General features: G+C 39.8%; 1 protein-coding gene and 1 non-coding gene across 2 annotated transcripts in view; one reads left to right on the top strand and one right to left on the bottom strand.

The window, feature by feature from the left end:
- The window catches only part of m1ap (meiosis 1 associated protein), a 55,760-nt gene extending 46,008 nt beyond the window's left edge, over positions 1-9,752 (bottom strand). Inside the window, exons 1-5 of the mRNA XM_025906079.1 lie at positions 9,670-9,752; positions 9,426-9,476; positions 6,946-7,209; positions 6,572-6,769; positions 1,749-1,923 (exon numbers count right to left, since the gene is read on the bottom strand). Coding sequence (XP_025761864.1) covers positions 1,749-1,923; positions 6,572-6,769; positions 6,946-7,203 — 631 coding nt within the window. The 5' untranslated portion in view covers positions 7,204-7,209; positions 9,426-9,476; positions 9,670-9,752. The remainder of the gene's footprint in view (positions 1-1,748; positions 1,924-6,571; positions 6,770-6,945; positions 7,210-9,425; positions 9,477-9,669) is intronic.
- trnaa-ugc (transfer RNA alanine (anticodon UGC)) lies at positions 5,813-5,884 on the top strand. Its single transcript has one exon. It is a non-coding gene; the product is annotated as a tRNA-Ala (tRNA).
- Positions 9,753-17,731: the final 7,979 nt, after the last annotated feature.

Here is a 17,731-nt window from a genome sequence, read left to right as displayed (position 1 = left end):
GGCACAAATGTTTCTGTATACTATGCTGGACACTTGGTTGTGGCGTTCCATGTATGCCCTGGGTGCTAGCATCTTGCATCCTTCTGTTATGTGCTGGATTGTCTCAGGGGCATCTTTACAAAGCCTGCACCTGGGGTCTTGCCAGGTGTGGTAGACCCAGCTTCTATGGATCTTGTGCTCAGAGCTTGTTCCTGTGAAGCCATGATTAGTGCCTCTGTGCTGTCTTTCAGTCCAGCTTTGGTAGCCAGCCACTGGTAGGATTTCTGGATGTCAGCCACTTCCTCTATCTGTCGGTGGTACATACCGTGCACGGGCCTGTCCTTCCATGATGGTTCCTCCTCTTTCTTGGGTTTCTGCTGCCTGAGGTATTCACTGAGCATGCGGTCTGTTGGAGCCCTCTTCCTGATGTATTTGTATACTATATTTTTTTTATCTTGTGGTATTACAGGTAATTTAAGGTTATAAAACTGATTATGATTCAGACAGATGATTGGCAACATGATGTTTTCTATGCTATCCATTCTTAACATCTTGCAACATGCTTTCTGGTGCAAAATACAGTTGAAAGTCCAAAATTACACCTTCCTTCTCCAATTTTTACACTCTGCAAATCCACCCAGAAGGCCAGACTCTACTCTTTGATGGGCCAGTTCAGACCTGCAGGCTGTATGTTCAACAAAGTTAACAGAACAGTACTCCAGCAAGAAAATAACAATGGCGGACTGCATCTGCTTATTTATGATTTAAGAGCTCTCTTTGGCAGCCAGGAGCTGTGGTTATCCCCTTTTAACGTTAAAAGCCGCTCCAAATCTGAATGGCTCATTCAGAGACACATATTCTGATCTATGGAGAAAGCAAAGAAACTTTCTCATGACTTCTGGGTCTCTAGACACAGTGGGGACACTTAATTATGTTCAAGAACAATGAGAGTGGATTTTGCATAATACAGTTTGTCTCCTTTGAAACATCATTAGTATAATGTTTCCAGCATCTCTCTCTCTCACACACACACACACTTCTGAGAAAAAAACAACCCAATCTTAAAGTCTGCTAAGTCATTTCCTCCACAGATACAAATAACTATTTATGATCAAGGAATAAACAGACGATGCGCAAATAGTTTTATATGAAACGCCTCACTCCTCTCTTTTAAACTGGTCCTCATTATTTGCTCCCTCTTGGATGTTTCTTTCTCACTTTCTGTTCTTCTCCCTTTTCACCCCTTCATTCCTACCCAGCCCTCATTGCACCCTCTACTTACTCAAACCAAACCACATCACTTGAACCTTCGTGTAATTAAAAAACATGACATGTGATTATAAAATCAGGCTCTCTAAGAGAGGACTGGCAAATGTTTGGATTGTAGCCAAGTTATACAAACCGTGACATATGTGATGAGTGTGGCGCGCAGATATGCTGAAAACAGTAAAAAAAAAAGAAGTAAAAATAGGGTGCTATAAATGGGTCAGTGCTACACAGCTCCGCAGAACATGATTAAGAAAGCACGGGGGGGGGGAGATATGTGGAAAGTGTGGAGGAGTCAAGTCTGCTTTGGAAATAGATAACAGACTTCATGAGGACTGAGTGTTTGTTAATGCTCTTTGCTTGTTGTTTTAAACTGAGTTACATGCACTCCTGGTTAGCCTGCAGTAACAGCTGACAGTCTGTCTCCTCTTTAATGAGTCTCAATTTGTGTGGGTCTGTGTGTGTGTTCCAATCTTGTGTGTGTGTGTATTTGTATTTCCTACCTTCAGTCTCTGAGGGTGCGGCAGGCTCAGGTGAGAGAGCGTCTTGGCCCCAGTCTGCTGTGCTGTAGATCTGCACTACCAGGAGTCGCTTCAGTGAAACCAGGTCAGCATCTTTGAGCCCCATCTCCAGCTGATGAACAATGCTACGGCCTGGCTGGCTGGTCACCAGAGTAACCTGGGGAAGCAGCACGAATATTAAGACAAATAAGAAAGCTCCCAGGAGCACAGACATTTCATTAGGTTTCCAATGTCAAGGAGCAAGCTGACCTCAATGTGACACAGTGCAAAAAAGTCATCAGGCTCAAAAAGAACTGAGAAGTGCCCTCTTAATGCTTCTTTAAACCACACTGCACAATATTCTGGCCACTACTTGTTTTATGCACCGACTGATGAGAATGACATCCATGCCATTCAAACTACTTCAACTCAAGTGTGCTGCAATTAATCTGTGATGTCTTGCGATGATGTAACCCATTCGCTGCTCTTCCACAACCACACTACACAAACACTATCACTTTTCATTAGAAAGCCACATTGATGTTCTTTGCCACAACTCTTTTCCAAAACCTTTCTCTATTTGAATTGTTCCAGCTGGTTTTATGAAGGATTATATCCTCAGAGTCACAGGACACAGCAACACCACAACAAAGCATTCTTTATGTCTGACAGTGCTGTGTCTGTTGGGAGTTTGGGGACATGACATGCAGTAAATTACAGTTACTAAAATGAACATGTGATGTCACAACCGCTAGAGATAAAATAATGTCAGCCCATAAGGAAAGTAGTACATGCAGACTCTCTGAAGGTGTATGACTTCTTTCCTGTCTTTAGTTCTCTTTCTCAGTTTAGATTATTTTATGGTAAATATGCCCAGTTGTGGCATTTACAGTACTGTGTCTTGAGGTTTTTTGGTTTGTTAAGCCTCTTAACACTGACCTATGAATCATTCAAGCATATAAAGGCAACTAATTTAAGGGCTGAACCTGATAAACGACCTAAGAGATACATCTGGTCCTTGTGTTATTCGATCTACTATTCACTGAAGCATAATACAAACTAATTTCAGTGGAAGAGTGGCTGTCAAGAAGCCAATCCTAATTTAAGGAAGGGAAACAGCTAGAAAAGACTTAGATATGCTAAATTACACAAAAACTGGTTTGAAAATCAGAAGCAACAGGTGATAAATCCACATGTTTGGTTCAAACTGTCGTCAATATTTCAGAAGAAGGATAAAGATACAATAGTGCCTACATTACAGGTAAAAACATACCTTGATGGAAAAACATAAAACTACTACTATGGACTACTATCAGTCATGGATTAGCATACACAGAGCCTGAACCTCAACATTATTGAGGCAGTGTGGGAAAGAATAGAACAAAAGGCAGCCAACATTAAAAGAAGACTTTTGAATGTCCTTCAAGAACCTTGGAAAAGTATTCCTGAAGACTACTTCAAGAAACCGCAATAACACTTGTCTAAGAGAGTTCACACTGTGTTATAGAATAAAGATGGTCACATCACATACTGACTTTCAAGTTTGTTAGAGTTGTATTTCTGTATTTCTATTTGCATGTTTCAGTAAACTACCTCGCATTTGTTTTACAAAAACATAAAGAAATCAGGGCAGCTCAACATTTTTGCACAATACTGTACCTTGACAAAACATATTTGAAAAACTGTCTCTTTGCAGAAATCCTGAGCTAGTCACTTGTCTGAGTTTATTAATGGCTTTTCATTTGAAGATGATGTGAAGATTAATGGCTTCCCCTTTGAATGACCTGTAATGTTGGGTTCTGTATGGAACGGCTCTTAACAAGGTTTGAGGGTCTTTGTAAGTAACTGGGTTACTCGAGATTTCTGGAGAGAGACGTTACTGCTGAGATTTTCAAATGTATTTGAGCACCACAAAGCAGGTGCCTTCAGGTCCTGTTATATTCAAGGGAAGACGTTATTCTACAGCAGATAAAACTGGAAAACACAACAAAACAATCTAAACAGATAAACAGCATCACAGCCCAAGAGGGAAAATATGTCAACTCGATTTGGGAACGAGCTATCCCTTTAATTTATTTTTTTTCGGTAACTGAGCTCTCATTATCTGTAAATGAACAAAACTACTGGTAATACATTTTAAAATGTTTTTACTCATCCGTTATCTTTTTAATAATGAAGATTTCTGCTGAACATTTGGACTAAAGACAGCAACTTAAAATAAGCAGAAAAATGTGATCATGGGAAGAGATGAAATTAGTTTTCTGTGTCATTTACATGCCTAATGGGGGAAAAAAGATAAAATAATGCTCGGCTGACATTTAGCATTCTACTGAATCACATTAACAGTAGCAGGAAATGATGATTGTATTACGGTTATTGATGAGGGCTGCTCTCGGCTTCCGGCTGTTTAGAGAAAAGTGGATGGAAACTGCTGCTCAAGGAGAATACATGCATGCATTAAGCGTCATGTATCTGAATGAAAACATGCATTGTATTGGTGAGCTAGCAAGGCACACACAGACACACATGCAAAAGCCATGCTTCTGTTTTTTCCTTTGCTGTCTCCTAAGAGCATTATTCATATCTCCTACCCTCGGAAGCAGTGGGTCTTAGTGCAATCATCTGTCCAGAGCCTCATAAAAAGCTGGCTGGAATTTACAAAATCTCGTCAACAACCTACAGCCTGGTGTCCAGAGGACACAATGTTCAGCAGCTACCACAGTTCTTACTGGCTGACTGCCGGCCTGACCCGCACATTTAAAAAATTAGATGTTTTCAGTGAGCTGAAAGCATCTAATTTGTTAAAGTGAGAGTGAATACATGCCATAAACTATCACTTGGTGACACCAAAAATGTTTTCTGTGTTGCCTTATGAGCTTGCAATTTTTTGCATACCATTAGCAAAAAACATTACGCAGCATTAATAGAATTGAACTGATCTATGAACTGTGCTGCTTCAGCAGCAGATATGAGCTTTTAGTGAAACTTGTAATGATACACTTAACTGTGCAATAATGAGTTGAAACAACAGGATATAAGAGGAGTTACTTTTTGAAACTGACTGCACGAAGCTCACTAAGGAAACTGGCTTCACTATTTCGTACACTGGCGTTAAGTAGCGATACCTGATCCAATTTCCCCTTCAAATGAGGAAACACTGAAACTACTAAAGCTTTTTGCGATGTCCTCTTTCTACAGAGATGGTTCACTAGCAGATAAATAGTAGCTCTTTTGCTCCATTTCATACGTGGACAGGCTTATTTAAAGTGCGCTGTTTCATATAAAACATGGAGAGCCATTAACAGAGGGCTGTTAACAGAGACATGCTAATGAGATTGCCTTGTTCAGTCTGTTTTTTTGCAGCTGCTTAATACACTGAATTGGACCTGAGGACAGCTCATTTAATAGGTATGAGTGGAACCTCTTCTCTATCTTGAATATCCAAAGGGGATCTATTCAGCATGAGCTGGTCTGCAGCTGAAAAGATGATCCTTGATAATGAAAATGAAGATAAAGTTTAAAAAAAAAAATCCAGTGACAACAACTGCATGAAGTGTCCAGAAATGACAATGTAGTGATTGTGTGATTCTCTTTGGGTGTTGGTACTATGCAAGTACACTCAAAGATGCTTTGTTACATAATAATAATGCATTGTAGAGTACAGACTGTGTATTTTTAACCTGGTCAGCTTTTCCTGTTCTCTTATTATTCTTTTACACTTTTTTGTAATCATTAACATTCAGAATAAGCACAATTCAAATATCACCACAAAATGGTTTATATGTTGCCCAGTTAACAGGCGACATGAAATCACAATTTTAATGTTCACTCAGTTTGCTGACAGGAGAAAGAAAAATATGTAAATGAAAAAACATGAGAAAACTGTGCCTATTATTCTCCTCACAGCTCTAATTGACAGTTCAGGGGATGGAATGAGAAAGAAGAAATTTACCTGCCGCTGGTGATGCTTCGAATTTGATGGAAATTTCTCAATGTGTTCTCCTACTTAGAAAGCACTGATATATCTCATAAAGCTTTTATCATCAACACGCTCCCTATGCCTCATAGGGGATGTAGCTCAGTGGTAGAGCGCATGCTTTGCATGTATGAGGTCCTGGGTTCAATCCCCAGCATCTCCACTTCTATTGCCATTTAGAACTACTTAGACTCAGTTCAGAGGTCTGTGCTACAAAGTGGAATTTGAGGACAAGAAACAAGATTCTGGTTTAATTAATTTAATGCTTTGTATTTACTGTAACAGTTACCAGGGTGCTCTTATACCACAGATCTAACTGGCTCTCAAGCAATGTGTGTTCAGTATAATCGATCAGCACTTACAAACCTACTAAGCAATTTCTTAGAAAACAGTAACTGAAAGAGCCTGTTAACCTCTTTGTGCAGATAGTTAGAGGCTTTATATGTTTGGTGCAGGTCTAGCTGGAATGGGAAACTCAATCAGTGTTTGTTACTCCACTAACCATCAGCAAAGTTAAACAGGCTGCGTGTGACACCCTTTCTAAAAGCTGTTTTCCAACTGTAAATGTAAATTATTCACTAAAAGTTACAGAAGATGCAGTTGTACAGAAGGGTGTATGGTGTTTGTGTCTTCTTTCACTATAAAGACAGAGCTTTCACACATGTGTGTTTCTTTGGAAGCTGATCAGGATAGTTGCTCTCTGCTTTGTACTGTGGGGCTGATTCCTAAGTCAATGGTAAGAGTGGACTCTGACAGGAGCTCTCTAACCAATCCCTGTGACTTGTACAAATGTGCAATTTTACATAGAAATTCAGTTCTTGCTGTGAAATGATAGTGTGTCGCTTCTCACCTCCACAGAGATGTTGCTGCCGGCCTGACTGCCAGCGCTGGTGTGTCTGATGTACTGTTTAAACTGCTGCAGACTGTCCAGCACTGCCTGTCGCAGCAGATCAGCTCCTGCGGCTGCTCCTCTGATACAACCTTCACTTGGAATAGACCTCAGCTCTTCAACACAGGAATGCAGCCTGGCGAAGTTACCACGAACTTGCTAAAAGAAAAAAAGGTGACAGGGAAAGAAAAATGGATAAAAATGGGAGATAATGTGGATGACAGAATGCAAAGCAGGAAAAGGGCTGATATTTATGTATGAAAAAAAGCAATTATAGGAGAGAAATAATGTGTTTTGCACTGCTTTCAGGAATATTACACTTTTATCCATCTTACCACAAATGGCAGTAGACATTCCCGCTGCCTGCTGACGGCATACAGGCTCAGTAGAGGTATCCTACAGGGCCCATCCAGACTAGAGGCCAGAGACAAGAAGTTGTCCAGGGCATCGCAAAGAACCGTGCGGGTCTCTGACCATCGAGGCGGCAGCGCCTCCACAATTAGGACCCTGGCCGGTTGCCGTGGGAACGACGAGGACCAGAAAACCAAACTTGGAGAGTTGGAAGAAGCTGCTGCCCTCTTTCTGCTGTCCATGATCTCCTGCAAACCACAAACACAATGCTGGAGGAACACATAAAGTACACAAAGACAACAAAAGAAAAATGTAAGGACTCTTCCCCTGTAATGACAATCACCCTTAGGCGTTAACAAGATTCATTAAATAAGTACATTATCTGCAGTCCTAATCATCAGTAGGGAAACTAGAACAGAAGAAAATAAACAGAATAAACGAGTTATGCTGCATATGAAAATATGTAGCGAGAAACTAGGTTATAAATCAGTTCATTCTTACATAACTCAGGGCTTTCCCTTAGATCTGAGGAGGATGGTGGGAAAAGAAGTAGTTGAACACTGAAAACATAAGAATATAATCTGAAATGATAACACAGCCAGCTCTGCTGCTCTCAAATGTTCACTTAATCAGAATGATGTTACTATGCAAGAATAAATCATAAATGAAAATATGTAAAACCAAAATGGACAAAATGGAGCGTATAAAGAAGACTAAAGTAAGCAACACTATTGTGTCGAGTGCTCCAAATACTGTTCAACTTTATCACTGCTGTTTTAAAGATATGATACCGGCAACATGTTTAATATTTTAGAGCCTTTAAATTGTCTGTTTTGTATAACCAGCAATCCAAAATGCAAAAAACCCGCATTATAATATAAAATGTAGAAAAGCAAAGTAGTAATTGACATCTGAGAAATGGGTCTTTGTGAGGGTGACTATGCACGTAAGCACAATTCCATGCTTGAGAAAATAAAACCCACTTAAAAAACAGACTAAAACACATTTGAAAAATATTAGTACCTCATTTTTTCTTTTGCATCCGCATTCGGGGAAAACCCCAAAACATATCCTTGCACTATTTCCTGTAGATTTCAGAGGGGTATATGACTGAACAGTCTGAACATATATATTTTGCCCACTTTCACTCACAAGCTGTAAGAAGGGCCATCTGTGTGGCTGTCAAAAGGAAGCAATCAGTCATCCATCACACAGGATGTCCCCAAAGGGTTAAAGAGGGGAACCCCCGAATCCTTCTATAAACAGCTACTCCATCGGAAAGCCGTCATTATGGAATATATATCTGCAGCATCGTTGTCTCCTTTTACTGACACACAGCTATTCGGCTGGTTGTTTAATTTCCACAGCTTGGTGAGTGCAGCTGATGGCATTTTGTTGTGTAGTTTACACATAAGGGACTGTGACGTGAATTCCATTTTAAGCAAATAACTGATTAAATTGCTGAATTAATTGCTGTTTGTCAAATATGAAGATTTGATCATTTTTTCAATTCATTGTAAACAGAATATCATTTGGTATGGGACTGATTGTTATAGCAATTAAGCTTCGACTGGGATGTGCAAATTAGCACACTATTTGACTGATATGTTACAAAATGAAATTGCTGATGAAAATCTTAATTACTCTGAGACACAGGGTATATCATGTCTATGTAAAACACACTATATATACTGAAATAGTAAAGGCAAGTCATAGGCCCGACTCAAGGCTAAAAACAGAAGCAAATACAACAGATTTAGAGCCATTACTAGAGAGCTTGGAGTGGACTTATCAGGGCAAAACCATTGACAGAAATAATCCCTCAAAGGCTGAGCTCCGAGCACTCTTTATCATCCCAGGTCTTTTAATCCTGTATCCCCAGGCCCTGCTCTATTGTTGTCTTCAATATAAAGGGCACATTGTGTAAATATGTGCATTGTTTGATTGTGTGCCCTTTTCATCTACCTCTGACTCAGTTCTCCTCTTCTAAGCCAAATTCTGTGCTTCCCACCACCCAGATCAAATATCTTTCACCTTCACACCTTGATCTTGCATCACCTCTAGACTAGACTCTGTTCAAAGACAAATAAATGTAATCAGATTCAACCCAGTAGCTAAAAAAATGAATCTTTTTGCCACATGGGTTTTGGGTTGGTTATTCACTGACCTAAAAGAATATTTCAGGCATTACTTAGTGGTGTGAATTTAACATCACGCTACAGTGACACACACACACACACATCTCTTTTTGTGCAGCTTTAATAAGCCAAGCAATCCATATTGCCTGTGGTCATGTCTTTAATTAAATGATTTTGACACAAATAATAGGTGGCAAGAAACATTAATTTATTAGTATTTAAAAACTAAACACATGTAAAGTGGATTATTCTTAGATTAGAAAGCTGTTATATTAATTTTAGCTAGGATTAGCAACTTATACCTTGCAAAGTTTAGCTAACATTACCTTGCTGAGGTTAAGTCCCAACTTCTCTGAAAATAGCTTCTGCTGGACGTCCTGTTATGTCAAGTAGACAGGTTAATAAAAGTATATAGAAAAGCCCCCCAGAGAAAACCAACAAACTGTTGCGATACAACATGCACAGGCTCTGCTTCTTATCAACAAAATAGCTCGTCTAGACCTGATAGTTACCCGGTTAGCATGCTAACGTTAGCTAGCTAACAGTAGGCCTGTAAATAAATTTTGTAACCTGAATCCAGAACAGCTTCAATACAAAAGGGCATACATAACATAATAGAGACACAGCACCAATAATGTTACACTGGGAATTAACTAAACTTACTTTGAAACTATTTCTAGTTTACTCTGCTAATTTATTAATGCTGAATAAAACTGACATATGTGGGGAATTTTGCAGGCATATAAAACTGGTCATTCATTTTTAGAGAATTTCATCTACATTTTAATATTATTTGAATTAAACATCTGTAATAGATGGCTAACTTACTTGAAGAGAGTTTTTTTAAATTCAAGACAAACAGATTTTTATTAAGCTGCTGAAACATTGGCATTTTCAGTTGTTGTGTTAAATTTCTTTAATCTTAGTAAGCAGCCATTTCAACGTTTCATCTACCCAATTGATTGTTATTTCTCCTTAAATACATTGTGGTGTTATCTTCTCAGAACAACCACTTTGCAGTCTGCCTCTAATATCCTCTGTTATATGGAAATTGGCCTTCAATTTGGAGATGTACTATGGCTCACTCCAAATAACGCTACAACTTGGTTTTGCAGAACAATTGCTTGAAGTTTCCCTGTGCACATGCCCTATGCAGATCAGTCAAACATGGCATGCTTGGAGCAGACACCGCTGTAGCAGGTACTGTTAATCAGGTACCAGAAGCTCACAACAAGAGTCAGTATCAGAATAACCTGTTTGGCATTGACAGAGAAGATTTGGCAAGTTTTTCACAGGCATCTTACATATTCAACTATGCTGCTCAACCCACAACTGTATTTTTCTTACAAATGTGGTACCACTTAAGAGGACATAAACAGGCTTTCCAATGGTATATGATTTATATCAAAGAAGCATTGTTACAGCAATGAAATACACGACCAAACACAAATTTCCTTACCTGTTGAGCTAAGTTTATATTAAAGAAAAAAAAATCCCCATAACCTTTTTTCAAAATGTTAATTCAAAAAACCCCATTTGCATCTTGTTCTGCCCCGCTTCTGTGTTTATTTCTATTCATCATTTGTAGATGAATACAGAAAAAGATCAATGAGAGGCAAAGTGCAGGGACAGAATAAAAGGCATGGAAATGTGTTCCTGATTGCTGGTTTGCTTGATTCAAGTGCTTTCTTGGACTTTGTGGCTGTTTATATGTGAGAGAGCCAGACAGTCCAAGCCGTGAAGGTGCAATCAAGATGTGAAGGGAGCTGCAGTCTTGGAAAATGGAATACAAGGTTTTTGATGAATGTGTGTGTATGTGTGTATGAAGGGGCTTTGTAAAGGGGTCTGCATAAAAGGCTTTGGTGAGAGCTCTGTCATGAAATGAGAGCTGCTGCAATCGTGCACAGTCATACTCGCCGTTTCTCTCTCGCTCCCCGTCACTCGCTCTCAGGCACACACAAATGCTCACAGTGAAACATGTCACTTTGCCAGGGTATATGAGTTTGTCATGAAGAAACTGGAACATGCACATCTGTTTAAGGGAGATAAGAGGTATGTGTGTTTTTTGGTGGAAAAAAGGAAAAAAATAAAATAAACTTAACTTCTGCCAACCCACTGCACCTGGCAAAACCATTTGGGGATGAATATGTAGCCAGTCCTGATGTGAAAACACACTCTGTCTTTCTGTGTGTATATCTATGTGTGTGTTTGCGTGTCAGCAGCTGATTAGGGCTTAATGTCACCGATTGGGCGGTGGCTTCTTGAAGGCACTGGCAGTTCTCCATCTTGCCTTTTTCTTTTTTGGCTAAACTTTTCATATCCCACGCACCTGCACCATCTTCCAGGGTTTTTTTCCAGTTACTCTTTATACCTCCTGTCAACATCCCACTTGCCTGCCCTTGCTGAAAGCTCTATTTTTATCGTAAATGTATATGTTGTGCATCCTGTTGCAGGGACTTCACTGTGAGGAGCTTGACTGGGATGGATGTTGAGCAGTCAGTCTGAACTATGAGGGTCTGTGTAAAGGGATTAGGTGCACTGATATGATTGGAGCTTAATCAGTCTTACACACAGAAAATACACACATGAATTTGCTTCCCAATTTTGTTGTGATGAACGCACACACTTCTAGGTCAATAGGAGCTTTGCACCAACATACTAATCCGCTGTGTCTTTTTGATTTACTCCTGGGGATCAGGGAAAGTTTGCCCGGTGGTTTTTTAGCACTTTTCCTGCACACTAGTTGCTCTTTTCGCTCGTTTTTGCCCAGTTTTGAATTTCACTTCCGTCTTAGTTATATTCACTGAGCAACTGAGGTTAAATGAATGTTAAGTCGGTTCAGCTAAGTTGTTTGCTTCCTTGAGAGGTTTTAGTTAAATTCCCTAAGATGGGAACAAGAGCATGAAATTAGAAAATCCTCTACATCCTAGCAGTTTTGGCGGAAGGGGGTCAGATGGAAGCTGTTGACAGAAGCTATTTTCATAACTTAGGTTTTTAATTATCCGAAAAAAGGCACTAGGACAAATCGCATTATTTTTGGAAACAGCTTAAATGATACCTGTTTTGGTTCCACACCCCTATCAATGTTTAGCCCATTTATATTATACTCTTCAAAATATGGCTGCATACATATATTTCTGGAAGTATCAGTTTGCCTAGACTCAGATGAGAATATTTATATTTGAATGATGTCTATGAACTAAATATAAAGCTAAAGTCAGCAGAGCATAAAGACTTGTAGACTGTAAATAGGAGATGGATGTAGCCCTGTGGTATCATGCGTTAGTGAAGTCTGAAGTGTTTTCAGATGTGAATTTAGATGTGATGAGCAATAGGTGGGTCTGACAGAGAATCCAAGGGATTCTGCCTTTTTTATCCATCCATTCGCTTCCGCTTATCCTTTTCAGGGTCGCAGGGGGCGCTGGAGCCTATCCCAGCTGTCATAGGGTGGGAGGCGGGGTACACCCTGGACAGGTCGCCAGTCTGTTGCAGGGCTAACACACATTCACACATTCACACCTAGTGACAATTTGGATTATCCAATTAACCTATCCCCACAAGCTGCATGTCGTTTGGACGGTGGGAGGAAGCCGGAGTACCCGGAGGGAACCCACGCAACCCACTGGCCAATATAATATCCACTAGGGGGCTCCCTAGCTGCAAGCTCAGCCACAGTCTTTCTTCATTTATAGCTAGCTGAACCACTTCATCTACGTAGTGAAGTAAGTATATAAGCTAAAAATTAAATGTAGGATATAAATCCTTGTTCCGACACACCTGAATCAAATGAATGGCTTGTTATCAGGCCTTTGCCAAACTTGATGGCATGCTGAAGAGGTAATCAAACCATTTGATTCAGCTGTGTTGGAGTAGGTAATGCATCTAAAAGCTGCAGGATAGTAGCTCTCGAGGACTGGGATTGGGCACCCCTGATCTACAGCGATGCAGATGTTGTACTGGTCCGTTATGATGAAGAGAAAGCTGAGTATAAAAGCAAAGGTTTAAACCTTTTCCTCCTTTTGCTATCTACGTCCCTACCCTTATCGATGGTCATGAACTCTGGGTAATGATCGAAAGAATGAAATCTTGAGCTTTCTCTGAAGGGTTCCTGGGCTCAGCCTTAGAGATAGGATGAGATGTTCAGTCATCCAGGTGGGACTCGAAATAGACCCGTTGACTCCTCCACATCGAAAGGAACCAACTAAAGTGTTTTAGGCGTTTGATTAGGCATGCTTCCTAGGCACCTCCTGGGCAAGATGTTTCAGGCATGCCTTATCTTGAGCAGATGGTGGTCTGTCGTGCAATAATTCACATCTGCTGACAGGTGTGATTTGGATGACTAACAGCTGCATGTCATGTCAGGAGGAGAAAAATGGTTGCCCAAACCAATGATATCATCAAAAAGGGCACTACCTTCTTGGGTGAAAGAATGAATCAGGATGAAAATTGAAGAAGAAAAATGTGCACAGAATAATCACAAGGTTGTATAATCCACTTTATATACCTATTATATACTTATTGCATTATATTCCCTTTGGATTCAGCCAGGGTAGCCATTTTTGCATTCTTCTTCGTCTTCTTCGTCGTCTTCTTCTTCTTCGTCGTCTTCTTCTTCTTCAATCAAGGAGACATGAGGGGCACCAGTCCTTTCTTCTAAGTGTTGGTAAAAAGTAAATGAGAGAATTTCTTAAACCACTATATTTTAAAGAATAATTTTTAATATTTGGTTACAGCTGGACACCAAAAACTCTCAGACACCGCAGTTATTACACTGAAAGATTTCAGTGTACAAATGAAAAGCATGCTTCTGCGTGTTATGCTTTGCATTAAAGAAAAAATAAGAAATCATGAACTGTGAAGTTCTCAGGAACTGTGAAATCTGCCTGTTTTTATTATTGGAACAGCATATCGATCATGCAGCCATGATTGCACAAGACAAACTTCCACTGAACTACTGCAGGTATTTTCTTGTAGACTCAGGCGATATAATCTCACAGTGAGACTTCACAGATTTGATTTTGTTATGTTGAAACTAGATTGTCTTCCTCGAGGGCACGAAAGACATGAGAGGGAGGTAATCATAATTCTGAAAGATTTCGTCAGAATTTTTCCTGAGAATATAAAGACGTGCGCTCAAGTGCACAGCAGGGTCGCGTGGGATGCCATTTACAGTAAGAGCAGCAAAATGCTACCTGACATGTAGAGCACATGTGTGTAAACGTATGGGTATGGAAGCATAATTGTGGAAGGAATTTACATAAAGCACCTACAGGCATTTACCCTGAGGAAAAACTGGGACTGACTTGCAAAAGAATAGCGTTCTTACATTAACGTTAACTCGGGATGACGGTATTCTCTCTGTAACTCTTTCAAGTCATAAAATATATCATATATCAGGAAGAAATAAATATATCTCTGGGCGTTTTGAGGGAAATCATTAATATACCAATCTTCTGCTTTTTCTCAGAAGTACCACTAAGGACAAGTCAAGCTGCTCTTTTATTTGCATGAGTACTATTTTGGAGTCAATCCAATCCTATTGTTACTTGACAAGCATTATTGGAATTGCTGTTCTAGTATATGTGTGTGTGTGTGTGTGTGTGTGTGTGTGTGTGTGTGTGTGTGTGTGTGTGCGTGCTTGGAGCTTAGAGATGGTAAGCTTTAATTCTTTGAGCATTTGCACTAATCTCAGTGGGAAAGCAAGTTCATTTGGTATCCTTCTTGGCCATGTGTGGAGCTGCTTTTGTAACTGTGGTTAGCTCTGACTGTATATGGTCTCTGGATAAGCTAAAGTGGTGCATGATTTCTTATTTGTTGTAACTACCTGGATGGGAATGTTTTCAGAAAGGGCTAATGGAAATTCAGCTTTCTTTGAGGAGGAGAGAGTAGTTCTCTAGTTTAGTCCGAAACAAACAAACTCAGATGTTTTCAACAGAGGACAAAAGCATGAGCAATCTCAAAGCACAGTTTATGTTAGGTCACCATGGACTACTAATGTCTTTGTAAGTGCTACCAAGTGCTGCCTTCAGCACTCTTTCTAGAGCTTTACATAACCTGAAGGCTTTAAGAGTTATGACAGTGGTGGCAATACAGAGGTCAAAGAGCACAAATCCCAGACCTCCTAGCTCAGAAACAGCTGCTGGGATTAAAGGACTCTAGAGTCATTCCATCTCGAGTCGGCAAATCTTTAGAATATTTTCTGCTTTAATTTATAGTCCAAAGTTTGAACATATATACTGAGTTCTGTGAAATTTAGCAAGTTTTCAACATATATTCTTTTGAAAACTCATCCATCGACCAAGTTTCAGGTGTGAACTTGAGTAGCTCGAGCACTTTTAAAGATAAAAGCCTGAAATTTTCACTGATTTTTCTCATCAGTGAATCGTGATCTGTAATTTGGGACACATACATTGAAAAAATGAGTATTGGATGGTTAAAAAAAAGTCCCATATTTCAGCCCTCATATGGCAAAAGACAACTAGTGAGCATGTCTGAATAGTATACAGTTCAATTTCACAATACTGCAAAATATAGGAAATATTTTACCATGAAATATTAAATCAAAAAATGAAGCAAATGCATTTTTTTTCATCAAGTTTTGTTCATCACAAAAACAAAAATATCAGCTTAAAACAAAATTCTGGAGTTTCAGGAATATTGGGATATTACAAGGTAGTTTCGGCCTTGCAAGAGTACTCCTGTGCCTCACAGCTTTGAAATGCAAACACACTGAGGCCAACAATCAATCAAAGTACAAATATGTGTGCAAACAAACATGCAAATATCATACTATTGTGAAAAAGAGCAGCTTAAAAACAGAAGAAAACCCTGAAACATATTTCAAAGAAATACATTCAAACTTGCTGAAAATCACAACTTAATAAAACGGCTTGTGGGACACTTTGTCTATTTTTAGCCGCCCACTCATGCTTGAAACCGACTGCTCCCGTGAGATTTGAGTACTATGGGATCCCAGTCCCAATGCAGGACTGTACTTTGGAGGGTAACATTTTTATGCAAATCGGAGCCACGTGGCTCATAAGTTCACCCTTAAAAGGTAAGGATCAGTGCTTCATGTACAGATAGTGTGGTTGACTCTAAGTGGACAAACAATGTTCTTTTCCCATGTTTAAATTAGGTTTAATGGCGGCTGATTAAACCAGTGTTTAAACCTTTGTTTGTCACTTTCTCTCCTTCTTGTGCATAATGGACTTAATGTGTACTTTGGTTGGTAAAATACTTAAAAGGCTGGAGCAGTGAATTCTGCAGCTCTCCAACTGCTTCTTCAGCATGTAACTGATACCATTAAAAACGCTGCTAAATGCAATTATCCATTACATATCAAGCAGCAATCTAATTTGTTCTTGAAAATCTGGGGACCCTCCCCCCCATCTAATGGGATGATGGATGGAGAACTTTAGCTGATCTGCTACCAGAGGCAGAGGCAGATGGGATGATAAAAGCTGATTTTACAGCCTTTTCTTTCCCGTTATTGTTTTTATTTTAACACCTTGCTTATTGTCCTCTGGGCTGTACTGGAACAGATTCATGACGTCTGTTTCCACTGGCAGTTTCGTGTGAGCTCATTTCAAAGGGCATTGTGTCAGCGCTGTGAAAAGATGGCGGGGAAACAGGCTGTCTGCTGAACACAGGGAGCTCCTGATGATCCTGTGACTGGGGCCTCATCAATAAGTTAGTGTTCCTAATGTACCACATGAACAGGAGTGATGCTCTCTGGAGGAAAACTCCTGAGTGAGTTCAACATGAATGACTCATCTTTGACTGAACATAAACATCTCCAGGGCTGATGACGTGAGTTACATGACGTTATTCTTATCAGGTCATCTTTCTCATTTCTATTCGTTTTAAGCGTTTTATTACCACATTACTTCTAACATAACCATTATATCAAAGTTTTGACTTCTAAGCTAACAAGGGCTATTCCCCTATCACATTTCTCCCATTGGGGTCCTCCCTACCCCTATTGTTGAAAAACACCTCAGTCTGGACCTTTAACTTTTTGTCCAATCATATTTCCCCTGAAGAAAAAAAGTGGTTCAAAAAATCTGTTGTAAAAAAATAATGTACTTGCTACAATTTAAAAATAGCAATTCATACATTCATTTAATCTTTGTTACATCACTGGAGTGCTCTTGTGCATTATGCAGCAAAGCCTCACTAAACCTCAGATGTAGAAACTCATAAGCAAGTCCAGCAGGAGAGAAAACATCTGAGTGGTTTTAAAGTCACTTCACTATAGATCCCAGATTGTTGTGGAGCTGACTTTAAAATTGTATTGCTTACTTTTGATGTGATAATACAGCTTCAAGATATATTGCTGATCTTCTGACCTCCTGCCCACTGGGTTTCAAAAATTTAAAGCACAAATGTTTTCCTTTTGCAGCACGGTGGCACGGTGGTTAGCACTGTTGCCGCACAGCAAGAAGGTCCTGAGTTCAATTCCACCATAAGGCCGGGGTCTTTCTGTGTGGAGTTTGCATGTTCTCCCCGTGTTTGCGTGGGTTCCCTCCGGCTTCCTCCCACCGTCCAAAGACATGCAGTTTGTGGGGATAGGTTAATTGATTCATCTAAATTGCCCATAGGTGTGAATGTGAGCGTGAATGGTTGTCTG

The sequence above is a fragment of the Oreochromis niloticus genome, linkage group LG3, assembly GCF_001858045.2.
Source record: "Oreochromis niloticus isolate F11D_XX linkage group LG3, O_niloticus_UMD_NMBU, whole genome shotgun sequence".
Lineage (NCBI taxonomy): Eukaryota > Metazoa > Chordata > Actinopteri > Cichliformes > Cichlidae > Oreochromis > Oreochromis niloticus.
The sequence above is the reverse complement of the archived record's forward strand: the minus strand, read 5'-3'. Positions and strand labels throughout refer to the sequence as shown.